Below are 14,705 nucleotides of genomic sequence, written 5' to 3' on the forward strand. Positions count from 1 at the left end.
TGGATTCCGCACTTTCGTTTAGTCTCTTCTTTTGGTAAAAGAAGTGGTTTGTTCACTAACCGTTGTTTCCAAATTGGATGGCTCAATCTCAATGACAAAATTTCTTTAAAAACAAAATTTGAAGTGTATATGTTAAAAACCAAGTGCATTTCAGAAAACTGCAAAACCATTTTATAAAGGAGATCGAAATCACTAAACATTTGTTTCTTAACCATCAGAATATATCAAAATACTTCACCCTAGCCGTTGGATATTTTAAATATTTTAAGACATAACTGTCCCTTGTCTCTAAAGTGTTGCACGACCTGAGCTTCGGTTTATCCGGTATTATTCCCACTTTGACTCTCCTCCCAACCCGATCTCAACTTCCATGGGAAGATCAATCACTACACTCTTCTTGCTTTGGTTCTTTTCTGTTTGCTTCTTCTTATTCCTATTGTTGTTCTCTATCACTTTCACTAGACCTGTCTCTTGCGCGCTGCTTCTCTTCTTCTCAATATTGTCTCCAGAAGAACCCTTTGACACATTGTCCCGGGAAAAGATTTCTGCGAAAGATGTTTCAGCATCATCGATAGCATCGAGTTCCTCCTTTGGAATTGCCTTTTTCTGTTTCTTCTCAGTAGCATCATCATCATCTTTGTTACTTGGGGTAATCTTCTTTTTAGGTTCTTCTTTTCTCTCTGTTTCAACTTGATCTACATGTGGGTTGCTCTTAGACTTCTTCTTCTTGCCCTTGTGATCATCATTGTTGGCTCCTTCTTCTTCGTCTTCTGACTTGTTTCTTTTGGAGCTCTTCTTGCTTTTTCTATCTTCTCTGGATTGTTCTTCTTCTGTCGATTTGTTGTGATGAGCATCAAAGGTTTTATCATCGGTATCAAGCCGGATATGCTTTCCCTTGCTTGAGATTTTATCTAGTGGTTGAGCGTTGAATACATTCACTGAAGAGGGGAGCAACTTTATCACCTGTGTGACATTACAACATTTTCCCTCATTCTTATTTGAAATCCCCATTCAGTACACACTAGTCGCAACCAAAATAAAAAAGTGCAAAAAAATGGTTTTACCTGCTTAACTGACTTATCGTTATCAGAGATAAGGTTTCCTCGAATATTCAAGTTCCGTAAGCAAGATAGTGTCCCCAAAACCTGACAATTTTGACAGTTTATTATTAGACCAATGCAAGCACTTGCCAAAAGCTAGGGAATGTGCTTGAATTACATTACACCTCTAAACCAGAGAGTTTTGTGATCATGTTGTTTCCCACATCCAAATTCAGTAGTCTTTTGTTGACAGCTAGTTCCGCTGGAAGAGCCTGAAGAGTTAAAGCGTATTTGAAATAACCATTCGCAATATAAACAAAAAGATTGTGGGAAAAGGCTGGTGTTGTGTCATGTAGATTGTATCAATGGAAGAAAAGATCACCTTAATTTCATTGTGAGCAAGTCGTAGCTCTTTCAAATCAGAGCATGACTTGAGAGAAGAGCCAATAGCTTTTATCCTGCAGTTAGACAAAGAAATCTGAAACCAGGGATTGATTAGACCAAGGACCAGCTTAGTTGTGATTTCGAAATAGGTGAAAACTCGATCTTACTTTAGTGAGTTTTCTCGACTTTGAAAGCGAGTCACCGATTTCACTGATTGGATTCCTAGAAAGAACTGTATCCATAAACGAAACAACAAAACTTTAACTAGATGAAACGTTGGGTAACATGTAAAGAAAAAAACATGTTGATCTGAATGTAAGAACATATACCGAGACTGTTTAAGTCTTTCAGTTGATCTAGCTTACAAATGGAGGAGATTTCATTGTCTGAAACAATAAAAGAGAGTAATCATCAGAACTCAGTAGTAGTAAGTTAGTAACTCGTGGATGCAAAATACAAAACAGTTGTAGAACTCACCGTTCAAAATCAAAGCTCCCAAATTGACAAGAGAGGATACCTCATTCATGGATTTGAGCTTATTCTTTCCAGCATTAAGCACCTTTTACAAAATAGACACCACACAAATCAATTCAGTTTAGATATGTGATACACATCTTCATATGCAAAAAGACAATCAGTTTTAATGATAACAGAAGAGCATTGAGAGCTTACTGTAAGCTTAGTTAGTGTTTCGATTCCACTTAAGCTTTGCAATTTATTTTCCACAACTGAAAGCCACTTCAAATTCACACACGACTTGAGTCCCTAAAACCAATGTAACATGAACATCATAAGCACTACTAGCAAGTTGAAAAAGAAAAAGAAAAAAAAACACACAACTTTGCTTATCAATCAACCTGAAGATCCTTGAGGTTGTTGAAACGAAGGTCAAGCTTCTCCAAGTTTTTGAATTTGCTCAAACAAGACACCTAATAAATATATACAATTACACCAATTAGGGCTTTCGTATCACATTTTCTCATGAGAACAGAGTTTTGGAAAAAAACAATACTAACATCGGTTAGAGCTTTGTGGCCAAGGTTAAGTTCCTTTACGGAATCTGGGTCATGGGTCTTCTTCTCTTTCAGGACTTGTTCAACTGTTAACGAATTCATCGCCGTCTTCGTCTTCGTCTTTCACAGACAAAACCCTAGTCTCTATTTTGGTTCAGATATTGTCTCTGTTCCCGACCGTGCTAGGTGTTTTTACAGAAAAACCCAAATGTTTTCTTTTGTTTATAAATTTGGCCTTTATATTACTGTTGGAATCAGGGACACCTTTCTTAATTCTTAAACCCTAAACCCCAAGTTTTATAATCTCTGTTAGTAATAGTAGACTTTTACAAATGCAACTTATTCGTTTTGATTTTTGAAGAAACCAATTTGATCTTTACCTAAATCAAAAATTTAATATCTAGACCGCCCAAAGAATTGATGTTTCAGTCTTCATTAGTTAGCAACACAAACAAAAATTTTATAAACTAAGAAACTTCATACTAGTAATGGCACACAAACATTACGAATTCAGAAAACCAGTTGTACCCCATTTGGATTAGCTAGAGTTCTCCATGTCATAGTATTACAAAATAGTTAAAAGAAGAACACGCAGAAAATTTTGATAATGTTTTAATGAAATTGTTCGATGATTAGTGTTTGTTCTCTCATGAGATGTATTTTTCTTGTTGCTCATGCAATAGCTTTGCTGAAGATTTGGCATCCAGGTAGAGTGATGTTACTTCCTCTATATCAGCCTGCCACAAATTAAGAACCAAGGGTATTAACAACATAACACTCCTATTGCTTTATTGTTCTAAGATTCACAAAGTACCTTGCAAATATTGTCACGTCCATTCATTTTCGCTACGATGCTGGCAGGAGAGAGAAGCTGCACCGCATGCCTGAAAGTGAAAGGTTTTTAGATTAAAGAAGAAAAAACTCTTGCATCAAAGAAGCAATGATGATTGTTTAGTCTCAAACCTTAGTGATGTTCTTTGCCCAATGTCGCCAAGTAGAACCAAGCATTCTTCATCCACGGTTAATTCTTCCACTTGCGCACGAATAGCTATGATCTGGCCACATCACAAATTTATTAGAATCTTGTTAATCAATTGAAATCCAAAAGACTAAATGACAATTGATTAACCTGTATCATTTCAGAGGGATTATAGATTTGAGTCCGGATTATGACCAACCGATCCAACAGGTCAATAGGGACTCCATGGGGACTGGGCATATCAGTTCCTCTGCAAATAAAGTAAATCACATTACTAAGTTAACTGAAACTCAAAAGACTAACACAAAAATGAATTTTTTTAATGAAGTCTAGCGCTTCTCCTCACCTTACGTTGCAGACACCTCTATTTGTTGCAAATATCACTATTGGAGATAATGAGCTCTCAAGAGCACGGTTTAAGTAAGAAAAGCACTCCATATCAAGCATATGAACCTGAAGTTTTGTAATTCACGAATGTTATCCTTGCTGCTCCTGAGTCCAAGCAAGATCAATATGGTGGAATGAGAAAAAACTTATTTAGGAAAATACCTCATCGATAAATAGCACACCCGGAACAAGCTCAGCCACGCCTTCATCTATATAACGGTTCACAACCTGCAATTAGCATACAGATACCATATAATAATATTAGACATTACAAGGGCGAAATAAGATTCAGATAAAAATCAACCACCATGTTCTAGTGAAAAGTTACCTTGTTAATTTCTTGCCGAAGCTTATCAGTGATCTCAGTCTTCCGGGGTTTCATCATCTGGCCCATCAGAGAAAGTATATCCTGACCACCTTGAGGTCGAGCATTTGCTGCATCCAGATCTTGGAGTGTGACATCCTATCCACAGTGAAGGAAATTTTAGAGTATACCATAAAAAATGTACAAGTTACAAGTATACAGCATAATAAGCATAGGAACTAAGACTAAACCACACATACACATTAATCAAAGAAAGGTAAACAACAAAGATGATAATTACTGCTACACAGAAGGGAGAATTCTTGGGTTAAGCAGAAGGTAAACCTGCACTATCTCTTTCTTTTTGTGAACCTCTCCTTTGGGTAGTGGAACATATTCTTCTGCTTCCAGATCAAACTCAGTGGCAAAAGCATCACTTCTACCTACTCGTTTGACAGCTCCACTGTTTGCTTCGATATATATAACATCACCAACAGCTACCTACGAATCAAAAAAATATAAAAAGAAACCAATCAGAATGACAAGGTAATCAGCGACTTCACCAAACCACAATTGTCCAGACAGAATGACATAGTTAGAAAACCAAGCAGGTAAGAGAATACTAGGTTTTGAAACATGATTTTACAGAACTGACCTTTTCCTTAATCAAGGCATCATATATAGTGGGATCCAACTTCAATTGTTTGGTTCCTTTGACTGTCTTGAGTGCAATGATAACATGGCTGATGCTTTTACCATAGCCTCCAGTGAGGCTTTCAGTTTCTTCTGGAGTTAGCTCTGTGACCTAGAACACAAAGAAAACATGTCAAAAATCTAACAGCTAGACATACTATTGGATAAAAACACAGCAAAAGAAAATCACAAATAGCAACACACCTCTCCTTCATAGACTTCTTTGGTTTCCTTGATACGTAGACCAATGGCACGTCTAAAGTTCTCCATGAGAACCTCTGTTTTCTTAACCTCTGATGAGTAAACTTCAGACCCAACCATTGGACAGAATGGAACCTGCAAGCAAGAAACAATCCAGATAACATAAGCTGAAAGTAAAATAAAAATGCCTCATACCGTATAAACCGTATCTGATGAAGCCATGTGGAAACATGGAATAAAGCAGATGCAAAATGAATTCATCCAAGATTACCTTACTTCCCAGCTCTTGGGAAATCCCAAGAGCCAATGCTGTTTTGCCGGTTCCAGGAGGTCCAGCAAGCAAAAGAGCCTTGCCCGCCATTTTCTTCTGCTTAATCATGTCCACTACAAGACCAGCTGCCTCTCTAGCCTCAAGTTGACCAACAAATCCAGCCGCCAATGTTATAGGGATACCGGTTGGCTAGAAAAGGAGAGACAATGTTAGCAACGGAACTGATGCTACTAGCTATAGAAAGAGATCACACTAACGCTTGAGAAAACACAGTCAGCCAAGGAACCACAGATAGTCAATAAATCACAATGCAGTGCTAAAGTAAAAGAGCACCATCAAGACAATGAACGAGTCTCAAAGCATCCTTCAGTACAATATTTCACTAGAGATGCATTAAAAATTGAAATCGCTTGAACCGAAAAGAGTCTAGGAACATACCAAAAGAATCAATTAGCTTCAAAATCCTAAAAACGCCTACAACCTTAAACACAAAACCTGAACAACTATGAACAATACAAGCATACTGCAATCTACTACAAAACATCTAGATGCATTATCCCCACAAAAGTCAAGACCTTGAACTGAAAAGCGTCACTGAGAGTACCAAACGAAAGGAACTAGCTTTAAAACCCTAAAAAAAGCATAGAACTTTAAAAACCCTAACTAAGCCCTAAACCCAGGAAAACTTCGAGCAATACGAGCATAGTACAAGAGCCAAAGAGAGAGAGAGAGAGAGAGAGAGAGGGAGGAGAAGAACCTCGAGGCCAAGGCCTTTGATATGGGTGTGAGTAGCAATACGCTGTTTCTTAGCGGTGGACTGAATCTCTTCAATCTTTACTTTATCCATCTCCGTCAATTTTTACTCTATGATCTTTTTAGGTCTCTTGTTGTATTCTCCGATGACAACGACGACGGCGGAGAAAGAGTTGAGCTTCTTTTGAGTTTTGCAAGCGCCCTCCTCTACTCTTTTCCCTTTCTAACAAGTTTATATGTTAAAGCTTTGTTGCAATAATGGGGCCTTATATCCTCTTCTATTTACGAAATCACCCCCACAAAAAAAAATGGGACGAAAACAATTGGAGAAAAGGAAATTTTCTTTAACAGGTGTGAACAAAACAAAAAGTTAAGGGGCGAAATAGAGAGGACTCAATAGTCATAAATGTAAATTTAAGGGGTGAAAGTAACACATATGAATAATAAAAGGGTCTTCGTTTTGGTAGCTTTTTTTTTGTTTCTCCTCCATCATCAGTAAAGGGGATAGATAAGCTTTCTTCTTCTGGGAAAAACAGAGGCCGTCGCACTCTCGCCACATGGAGACTCTCTTGATTCCCGCTGCTTCTCGGTTTTTCGGCGGAACCGTTCCTCCGCCGTATCTTCTTCGGAAACCACCGAACAGAAATTTCGCACGTTTGTCCGCCATTAACGCCGCTTCTCGCTCTGGTTAAAATCTCTCTCTCCCTCTTACAATGAAGCTTTTTTTTTTCTCTCTAATTCCTTGGGTTTTGGAAAATTTCATGTCTTTTGGTGTTTTTTTTTTTTTTTTTTTTTTTTTTTTTTGTTTCTTTAGTGAGTGAGCTAGTGGTGGAGGAGGATGTGTTGCAAATGTTCTTGAAAGACAGAGAAGAGAATGGAGATTTCATTTCTAAGGTTTCTGATAGGCTCTGGTTAAGGGACATTCTCGATTCTATTGATCTTAGTTCTAATACAGCTTCATCTTCACCTGTTGGGCCACTAGATACTCAGGTAAATAATTAAGTTTGCTTCTGAAGATTTAAATTTCTTGAAATGTATTTGATCCTGTTGCAATTATGTACATTTTTGTGATTCACTATACACTTTAATGATATATAGTGTTGGTGTGTGCTTTCATGGCGACAGTCTTCTACTTGGAACTGTTACTTTTATCAATGTCTTTATATTCTATATGCATATATGCAGGAGAGGTCAATTGATGGCGTAGATGAGGATGATGAAAGTGGTTTCTTGAAACTTAAACCAACCCAAGAATGGATTGGTTGGGAAAGTGATTCCGCCCCTATAAACAAGAAAGCTCTAGCTAAGGTGGGTCATCTATTTTTGAATGTTCTAGTTCTCATTGCAGTAACATCATGCTGCGTATAACCCTTTGGGTTTTGATTGCAGGCACTACAGGATGACAGCGAGAGAAGGAAGAAATTTAACTTGCTGAAATATGAAGCTGTATGATTATTCCTTTCAGTATGTTTCTTAATTAGTCTGCCAGTCAAATCTTTATGATTCAACAAAACGCTCTATAGTGGAAAATGGTTGTTCAGTATGTAATGGCCGTAGTGGATTTGTATGGTTTAGTTATCGAACTTACTTTGGAATTGCTGCTTTTGTGTCTTTAATTTTGTAGCTGAAGCGTGAGCTTATGTACTTGTCAATTGTTATTGGAACCGGGGGCAGCGGATATTGCTTACTAGCTTTATCAGCCCAGGTAAGCTATCTAGTGGGTGTTCTTCTCTTTCTTTGCAAGGTCAATTATATGAATCAGCATTCCTAAAAAGCATAGTATTTAACGGGGATATGGAGATACAAAAGTGTTTAAGAGGCTCATTTTTGGCTTATCCCATAGTAAACCATAGCAACTATCTATGTCACTGTCACTCAGACCACATTTTCTGTCTCATTTTTATTACTTTCTTGCAATAAAATACACTTTTCTCTGCTGCGTCTCTTTAAATGGACCATATAATCGTATCCGTTTTTATGGAAAGAGTTCAGGAGTGTGCTTTGAACAGTTGGGATAATGTCTTTGTCATAGCTATTCCTATTAGGCTATTACCAGTTTAGACCGTGGCTTCTCTATTCCTCATTTAACTAGTCATGAGAAAATGTGTTAAAAAAATTTTTGTGTGTCTCTGACAGGCTGCAGTCAGTTATGCAGTTGGAGTTCTTTTCAGGTTAGTTGTCTATTTTAGTTGGTCGACTCACGTTGTATTATATAAGTTCTGCAACATGCTTGCTCATGTATTCCTAACCAAATTTTATTCCAGTGCAGTTGTTTGTACCTTCAGCTTTTGTATGGATACGCTGATGGTGTTTCACGTGAAGCAGTTCCTGATATCTTCCGGAAGAGAAAGCCTAAAAAGTACAGACCTTGAGAACTCTGTAGTCTGGTCATGTTCTCCGTGGAGTAGTTCCTGTTACTCACATTGCTCTTGCTTTTGTAGGATTGGAATTAGAAGTGAAGATCTTGAGGACTTTGTAGAGAGGACCATCAGGGGCAGCGGCATGGCTCTCTCTTCTCCACGCCTGGTGATTCCAGCTGCAATTTACGGTTTGTGGGTACTCTCACACAAGTATTTCCAGAATGACTTGTTCGACTTCCAGGTAGCTATTCTAAGCTAATTGCTTATCTACCTCAAATTCAGAAAATTAAAGATCTATAGTATGTCTTCTTACAAATTTCACCGTCCTTATCCACATAACATTAGAGAAGAGGATCTTTTGTATATTCTTGTCGGTGTTTATCCAAACATTAGCGTTCGAGAGCTTAAGTCGAATTCTTTATCCAGCTTCTATATCTATATCCTTCAGGATCTCCAAGTTCTGTTTGCTAGGTTTTTCAACTTTCAGCTTTGTTTATTTGTGTATCCACAAAGTTCTAATTTTATTCCTTCCGATTTCTCTGCTAAACGCTTGCTTTTGACATGGTCTTGTGACAAGTTTGAACTTTTTTAATCTCCACAATGGTTGTGACTTGCAGATAGTTCCAGCCATGGTTGGTTTGTTTGTATACAAAGCCGCAGCTCTAGTTCAAGTGTACAGAGACAACCAAGATCTTCAGTTCATCTTCCCAGATGACTACTAACTACAAAGTTCACAAGCACAAACAGACCTTTCCAGATAGACCGCAGGTTTGTGAATTGTTCAGTACATATTGTCAGAAGAGAACAGAAGCTGAACTCATCTATAAGACTGAGGATGTTTTGAGTTATATAAATCAAAACGGCGTTGTTTGGCTTTTCTTAAAAAACAACCTTGTATTTTTGTTTTCTCCTTAGTAAAAGATGTCTTATTTCTTTAATCTTTGTGGAAATTAGTTCCCTGATGTTCATTTTACTCATATCAAATTAGTGGCGATTTGAGACAAAGGAGGTCATATGCCTGAAAGATTTTGCTTATTTTACACACTCATCAAACGGTCAAATCTCATTGACAAACGCAAACCAATACAAACGTGAGAAAACTTTCCACTTTCCTTATATCACAAAGGCCAGTCCGATTGAGTAGCAAAGATTTTTTGTATTTGGCCTATTGGTAAAAACATTATCAGCAAAACTTTATAGGGCAAACTAAAATGAAATGACCCTTTTAAATGGGCATCGACACCTTTTCTTTCTTTCTTTCTGCACAACATCTGATTCTCTTAGGCTTCTGTTTCTCCAGCTTTGGACAAAATGTGATTCCGCAAATAAATGTTACAGCAAAGAAGAGTATAAAATTCAAGACCGTAAACTCCATCCGCGTGCAGCCAATTCACGCCGTACTCTTGTAGCTGCCTCTGCTGTGTCATTCAATGGCGGATAACTCCAACTTACCGACATCTATAAAATACCATTAAAACCAAATCAACTAAGACATAGAGAATATAACAAAACCCTTGCCAGAGATCTCTCTAATATTAAAAAGAATCCATTAGATGGAGAAAAAAGGGAGAAAAGATAGCTCTACAATGTAAAGATACTTACATCTTCGAAACCTGTAAATGGGCGGACAACTCCTCGATCCCTCAAAGACTTTTGGAAATCTGCAATCTTCCATTTACAGTGATCGGTTCCAACAACATACACTGGTTTTCTGCAGAAATGAATGCATACTCAGATTGTAGTTTTAAGTTGTTGGAAAAAAGAAAGGATATATCTCAGCATATTACATACCCGGTGCTACAGGCTTCGCTGATCAGACTGACAGAATCTGCGGTCACCACAAACGCATCACCCCAAGCTAGATGTCCCATGTACGGATTTGGTTCTGAAATAGAATTTTAACAACCATAAGAAACTTTTGTCATTGCGTTGTACTTATGTACAAAGCTGAAGCAGTAGCTTGCTATGAATTGTCTGTACCTTGGCCATTCCATATGTAAACTTTTGGGTTATCTCCAAGTTCTTTGAAGATTACTCTTGAAACCTGCTTGCATAGTAAAGTACCAGGTGAGGCTCAAGAAGAATATCAGCTATGGCTGTGGGTAGAAAAAGAAAAAAAGTGTCAAGAGACCTTTGCAGGGGTTTTGTATGAAAGAGAAATTCTGACACTTCCACAGGTAGCAAGGACATCAAGAATGGAGTCTGTTAGCTGCTTTGCGATGTCTGCTCCATACCGACAGTTACCTATTCAGAAAGACAAAACAAAACCATGGCAAAAAGGTTAAAGTTTCAGTATTCAAGAGATTTAAGCGCTCGTGTGTTATAAGTTATATACTGGAAATATAAGAAATCCTTCTAGTAACTTAAAAGAGTAAAAAGAACCTACTTCTAGGCCAGCCGATGTTGACCACAACTAACGGCTTTGGAAGAGCAGCAAATTCATCATGCCAGGCACTAGCTGCTTTACGGAGTAAGGCATAATCGATCTGGTGTAGAGCTCCTGTAGTCAAGACCTGAAAATAGGCGAGTTCATTCAAGGTAATTACAAATGAAAGCTCCACAGAAAGATTAATCTACTGTATTTCTTCAACATTATGGAGAAAAGAATTGAGCATAAAGCATGATATCTACTATTTAGTACTTACTACATTATCCTGAGGAGGTTCACGTGGAGTGATCCACCTCCGCATAAATTTAGGAACCTGCTCTTGTGCTTCAGGCGTTAGAGGGTAGTAGTCATGACGAGGCGTGATCACCATGTCAAACCTATTTAAATGTGATCTAGGATGTTGTATCTACAAAATGAAGACCAAACAGCGCTATTTTAGAATTCTCAGGACCAGGACACAAATCTCATTCTCTAGATTATCAGAGGATATAGGAGCAAAATTCTTCCTATAGATACCATTAAATAAAAATATTATCTCGAATTGTACTTCTAAGTCCACTATGCCTTCATTAGTAACATAACAAACAGGTTAAAGCTTGTAATAGACCTGAACAACGAAGACGTTTTCAGAAGCCAAACGCCTTATCGAGCTAGCAACAGAAATTGTATCTCTTCCACATGCAATCACTACCAACGGGCCTTCCCTGTGACAAGAAAATAAAATCACTTAGCCAGATGTGCAATATGATTCCCAATCCATGAATAAACAGAAATTCGTGATAGAGAAAGGAAAGGCATACACTCAGGCTTGAATTTCGCTTTAAGTACTACTTGTAACTTATAAAAAGGCAACAGTGTCCAAATGAACAAACACCACAAAAGAATTTTAGAAAGAATACATACTTTTCATAGGTTTGACGGGCCATATTTACAATGCTCTTCACATCAGCCTCAAGAATAGAGGCCAAACCTACACTACCACCATTCTCCGAGGGTACAGATGTGATGTATTTACTTTGTTTGGATCTAAGCATTAATCTGGAGTAGAGGTAAATATGCCTGAGGATAAAGTCCAACTTCTTATGAAAACCAACTGGAAGCCAATGCAGCCACTCATTTAGCCCTCCTTTAGGCCTTGTCACTCGCTTGAACCAAGAAAAACAGATAATCTCATCGAATCAAAAATCATGTTTAAAAGTAAAATTACGTGAATTTCAACACTATTGATGATCAAAGAAACCAGAGACGCCAAAGACACATAAAAACAGTCTTATATGCATGCATCAAAAAGTAAACTAAAGACTCCTACCACTACCAGTGTTCCTTCTAAACGAAATTCAGTAGTTGTACACGCCAACATCACGCTCCACCACCTAGGATTAATGCTACTATCAAGACCTACTAAAACTCTAACATGGTGGACTACCAAATGGCACTACTTCTCTCTACGGAAACCCTTGATTCAATACCTCTTTAACATTTACCAACAAAAAAATTGTATACATGTGTCCAGGCTGTTATCATATAGTATTTTGTGACAGGATACATAATTTAGATCTCCCACACCAGAACCTTATTCCATTGTTTACCATAAATTTTGCAGAACATGAGATATATACATATCCATCAATTCCTAGTTTCGCTAAAAAATTTACAAACATGCTAAAGAAGTACTCAAAATTTAAGAAATTATCACACTCCTATTGTAGACCTAACAAGCTAAGAACGTAGAGAATACATAAGCCATAAAGTAAGTCCTAAATCCGAAAACAATCATCAATCTCACAACCAAAGCATACGACGCCCTACTGATCAGTACATAATCGAGTTGAAGAAATGAAAGGGGATGCTAAAAACCGCAACTCACGTAGAGTAGGTGATTTTCGGCCAAGCCGAGGGCACGAACGAGACCGATACACTGATTCTCGGAGCCAGGGAAATCGTTACCGATGACGACGGCGCGTCTGACGACGTTCTGGGGTCCGCCTTGTTCGAAAATATCAGGTACGCCGGTTGATAGACTGGGTGGATCCGGCAATAGGATTAGCCTCATGCCGGTTCGATTTCGATTTCGATTCCGATTCCGATCAGGATCCAAAACCCCTAGAGGAACCACACCGTCACGATTAGGTATTGATCCGCACGCGAAGAAGAAGAAGGAGAGAGAGAGAGAGAGAGGGGTCGTACTTGCGAATTGCGTAAAGGTCGCACAAAGAGATTTTTTTATTTTCCTTCGAGAGCAGAGCGTGCCGTACGTGTCTTTAAAACTCTCACTCTCTTAGTGCATATTTGCCAAAACAAAGGGACTAATTCGTAAAATTAATTATACTAATTTTAACAAAACAAAACATACAATCGTGAAGGACCCGCTTTCTCAACTAGAGGGGTTTCACCTTTACTGATAAATATTAGTTTATCTTAGAGTTGAAGAAGGTTGCGTGTTTGAGGAGCTTTTGCGGAATGGGGTACGCTCTTGGCAAGGCGTTAAAGGAGATGTCGATTGATGATGATGATGATGATGATGACAAAACGAAGGATCACGCAGTCTTTTCACATATCTCTGATCTTCCAAGTGATATAGAGGAGGAGGTACTCTCTAGGCTTCCGGTGACATGTTTGGGAAAATTGCGATTGACCTGTAAAAACTGGAACACTTTAACGAAAGGTGAGAGCTTTCTAAAGAAGCAGAGGAAGGGAATTGAGATGGTGATGTTGTTGTTGGAATATCCTGGGCGGCTTGTTGTTTGAAACCCTTATTTGGGACAAACAAGGTGGATCGAACCCTGCAATTCTTACCACAAATATGAGGTGTACGCTCTTGGATACGACAAGGTCAAGGAGGAGGAGACGAACCATAAAGTTTTGAGATTTGTGAATCAGTACGACCAGAGTGGCAACCGAATTTGTGAGATTGATATGTACAATTTAAACTCTAACTCATCATGGAAGGTCGCCGATGATTTCGCTCCGGACTGGCGTATTCTTTTGGTTGGCATTTGTTTTATTCTTGCTCTTGAACTTCTGTTATCTTTTTGAAGATCAAAGAAAAAAAACATACAAATTTTTTTTTGGTAGAACAAAAGAAAGTTACAAAACATACAATTGCACCCCTATATGTGTATGTTTTTAATGTTCCTTGAGGGACATCCGATAAAAGTAAAAATAAGAAAATGTATGTTTTCATTACTTTTGAGTAAAATTTAACCCACAAAATGTTATTGATTAATTAGAGTAGATGGCAAAGATCGAATATGAAAATTACTAAGTAATACTATGATTTGATGTGGATATTTTTTTGGTATCATTTTTTTTTACGAGAAATACACTAAAATACCATTAAAAAGGTTTTTCTTCCTAAAATACCACACACTCATTCCTTTTCCATTAATACTATTCATTAATCATTAAAATGACCATTTTCTCCTTGTGTGTAAAGGTATCAAAAAAGTTATGATCTCAAATTGATGATGGCGGCGGCGATCTCTTCGTTCACTATAGCTAATGAAGATCGAGATTAGCAACAATGGTCATTCCAAAGCCATTGATGTGTCTAGACCCGACGACGCTCTAATTGACAACATCGGTGATGGTTCATCTGGCGATCGGGGTGGAGAAAGAGGTGGAGCCCGATCTGAGGTGGTTATGGCAGTGGTGGAACAGAGGAGGACGAAGCGGTTGTGGTGGATGTGGAGGCAACAATTTAAAATGCAAATTCTTACTGATTTTGATGCTTTCAGGTTGATATAGAGCACAACTTGTGGAAAGAAGAAGAAGAAGGTTTGTTTCATTTATTATCCATTATTCCATCTTTATACGATACAATCAATGTGTACCTATTGTAAATGTAGGTTTAAGAAATAAGTTTTTGAGAAATTGATTTAGGTTTCGTCCCATGGGAGATTGATTTGTCTTATTTGGGTAAATGAAGGTT

General features: G+C 38.0%; 4 protein-coding genes across 10 annotated transcripts; 1 reads left to right on the forward strand and 3 right to left on the reverse strand.

Moving 5' to 3' along the window:
* Nucleotides 1-148: 148 nt before the first annotated feature.
* Nucleotides 149-2,653, reverse strand: LOC104736240 (uncharacterized). Its single transcript, XM_010456193.3, has 10 exons — nt 2,441-2,653; nt 2,282-2,353; nt 2,097-2,189; nt 1,902-1,983; nt 1,754-1,810; nt 1,592-1,656; nt 1,423-1,518; nt 1,226-1,312; nt 1,065-1,145; nt 149-963 (listed from the first exon to the last, which is right to left on the reverse strand). The coding sequence occupies exons 1-10, from the start codon at nt 2,537-2,539 to the stop codon at nt 328-330; spliced, it is 1,368 nt and encodes a 455-aa protein (XP_010454495.2). The 5' UTR covers nt 2,540-2,653; the 3' UTR covers nt 149-327.
* A 242-nt stretch (nt 2,654-2,895) lies between these two features.
* LOC104736241 (ruvB-like protein 1) lies at nt 2,896-6,290 on the reverse strand. The gene is made up of 12 exons (XM_010456194.2): nt 6,030-6,290; nt 5,273-5,461; nt 5,005-5,136; nt 4,763-4,912; nt 4,453-4,608; nt 4,132-4,266; nt 3,966-4,031; nt 3,763-3,869; nt 3,567-3,666; nt 3,401-3,492; nt 3,252-3,321; nt 2,896-3,174 (listed from the first exon to the last, which is right to left on the reverse strand). The coding sequence occupies exons 1-12, from the start codon at nt 6,117-6,119 to the stop codon at nt 3,085-3,087; spliced, it is 1,377 nt and encodes a 458-aa protein (XP_010454496.1). The 5' UTR covers nt 6,120-6,290; the 3' UTR covers nt 2,896-3,084.
* Nucleotides 6,291-6,457: 167 nt separating this feature from the next.
* Nucleotides 6,458-9,323, forward strand: LOC104736242 (uncharacterized). Of its 3 annotated transcripts, none has more exons than XM_087482672.1 (9): nt 6,458-6,712; nt 6,840-7,015; nt 7,211-7,333; nt 7,415-7,471; nt 7,650-7,730; nt 8,162-8,196; nt 8,295-8,384; nt 8,467-8,626; nt 9,003-9,323. In XM_087482672.1, exons 1-9 carry the CDS (start codon nt 6,583-6,585, stop codon nt 9,105-9,107), a joined length of 957 nt encoding a protein of 318 aa, XP_087338798.1. In that variant the 5' UTR covers nt 6,458-6,582; the 3' UTR covers nt 9,108-9,323. The 3 variants fall into 3 exon arrangements, 1 of the variants encoding a protein (XP_087338798.1); XR_015578797.1 differs by having other exon boundaries at nt 6,468-6,712; nt 7,415-7,489; nt 8,290-8,384; XR_015578796.1 differs by having other exon boundaries at nt 6,468-6,712; nt 8,290-8,384.
* Nucleotides 9,324-9,400: 77 nt separating this feature from the next.
* Nucleotides 9,401-13,872, reverse strand: LOC104770563 (mitochondrial fission protein ELM1). 5 transcript variants are annotated; one of them, XM_087482671.1, is made up of 13 exons: nt 13,628-13,787; nt 13,213-13,410; nt 12,962-13,051; nt 12,642-12,877; nt 11,678-11,919; nt 11,382-11,478; nt 11,031-11,180; nt 10,772-10,898; nt 10,517-10,629; nt 10,366-10,429; nt 10,177-10,270; nt 9,988-10,096; nt 9,401-9,843 (listed from the first exon to the last, which is right to left on the reverse strand). In XM_087482671.1, exons 4-13 carry the CDS (start codon nt 12,825-12,827, stop codon nt 9,742-9,744), a joined length of 1,284 nt encoding a protein of 427 aa, XP_087338797.1. In that variant the 5' UTR covers nt 12,828-12,877; nt 12,962-13,051; nt 13,213-13,410; nt 13,628-13,787; the 3' UTR covers nt 9,401-9,741. The 5 variants fall into 5 exon arrangements, with proteins under 5 accessions (XP_087338797.1, XP_087338795.1, XP_087338796.1 ...); XM_087482669.1 differs by having other exon boundaries at nt 12,962-13,410; nt 13,571-13,872; XM_087482670.1 differs by having other exon boundaries at nt 12,962-13,410; nt 13,628-13,863.
* Nucleotides 13,873-14,705: the final 833 nt, after the last annotated feature.

The sequence above is a fragment of the Camelina sativa genome, chromosome 13, assembly GCF_030686135.1.
Source record: "Camelina sativa cultivar CO46 ecotype springtype chromosome 13, ASM3068613v1".
NCBI lineage: Eukaryota > Viridiplantae > Streptophyta > Magnoliopsida > Brassicales > Brassicaceae > Camelina > Camelina sativa.

What these genes read in the sequence shown, in the direction of transcription:
- LOC104736240 (XM_010456193.3), bottom strand. Translation starts at nt 2,539, where the DNA reads ATGAATTCGTTAACAGTTGAACAAGTCCTGAAAGAGAAGAAGACCCAT. An exon ending in AAACACTAACTAAGCTTACA is followed by an intron (nt 1,984 to 2,096) that starts GTAAGCTCTCAA and finishes ATTTTGTAAAAG; the next exon opens with GTGCTTAATGCTGGAAAGAA. An exon ending in CAAAACTCTCTGGTTTAGAG is followed by an intron (nt 1,146 to 1,225) that starts GTGTAATGTAAT and finishes CAAAATTGTCAG; the next exon opens with GTTTTGGGGACACTATCTTG.
- LOC104736241 (XM_010456194.2), bottom strand. Translation starts at nt 6,119, where the DNA reads ATGGATAAAGTAAAGATTGAAGAGATTCAGTCCACCGCTAAGAAACAG. An exon ending in AAGAAGTCTATGAAGGAGAG is followed by an intron (nt 4,913 to 5,004) that starts GTGTGTTGCTAT and finishes TTTGTGTTCTAG; the next exon opens with GTCACAGAGCTAACTCCAGA. An exon ending in GGGCAAAGAACATCACTAAG is followed by an intron (nt 3,322 to 3,400) that starts GTTTGAGACTAA and finishes TTTCACTTTCAG; the next exon opens with GCATGCGGTGCAGCTTCTCT.
- LOC104736242 (XM_087482672.1), top strand. Translation starts at nt 6,583, where the DNA reads ATGGAGACTCTCTTGATTCCCGCTGCTTCTCGGTTTTTCGGCGGAACC. An exon ending in ACTTGCTGAAATATGAAGCT is followed by an intron (nt 7,472 to 7,649) that starts GTATGATTATTC and finishes TTAATTTTGTAG; the next exon opens with CTGAAGCGTGAGCTTATGTA. An exon ending in ATGACTTGTTCGACTTCCAG is followed by an intron (nt 8,627 to 9,002) that starts GTAGCTATTCTA and finishes TGTGACTTGCAG; the next exon opens with ATAGTTCCAGCCATGGTTGG.
- LOC104770563 (XM_087482669.1), bottom strand. Translation starts at nt 12,827, where the DNA reads ATGAGGCTAATCCTATTGCCGGATCCACCCAGTCTATCAACCGGCGTA. An exon ending in AAAACGTCTTCGTTGTTCAG is followed by an intron (nt 11,181 to 11,381) that starts GTCTATTACAAG and finishes TTCATTTTGTAG; the next exon opens with ATACAACATCCTAGATCACA. An exon ending in CATACAAAACCCCTGCAAAG is followed by an intron (nt 10,430 to 10,516) that starts GTCTCTTGACAC and finishes CTATGCAAGCAG; the next exon opens with GTTTCAAGAGTAATCTTCAA.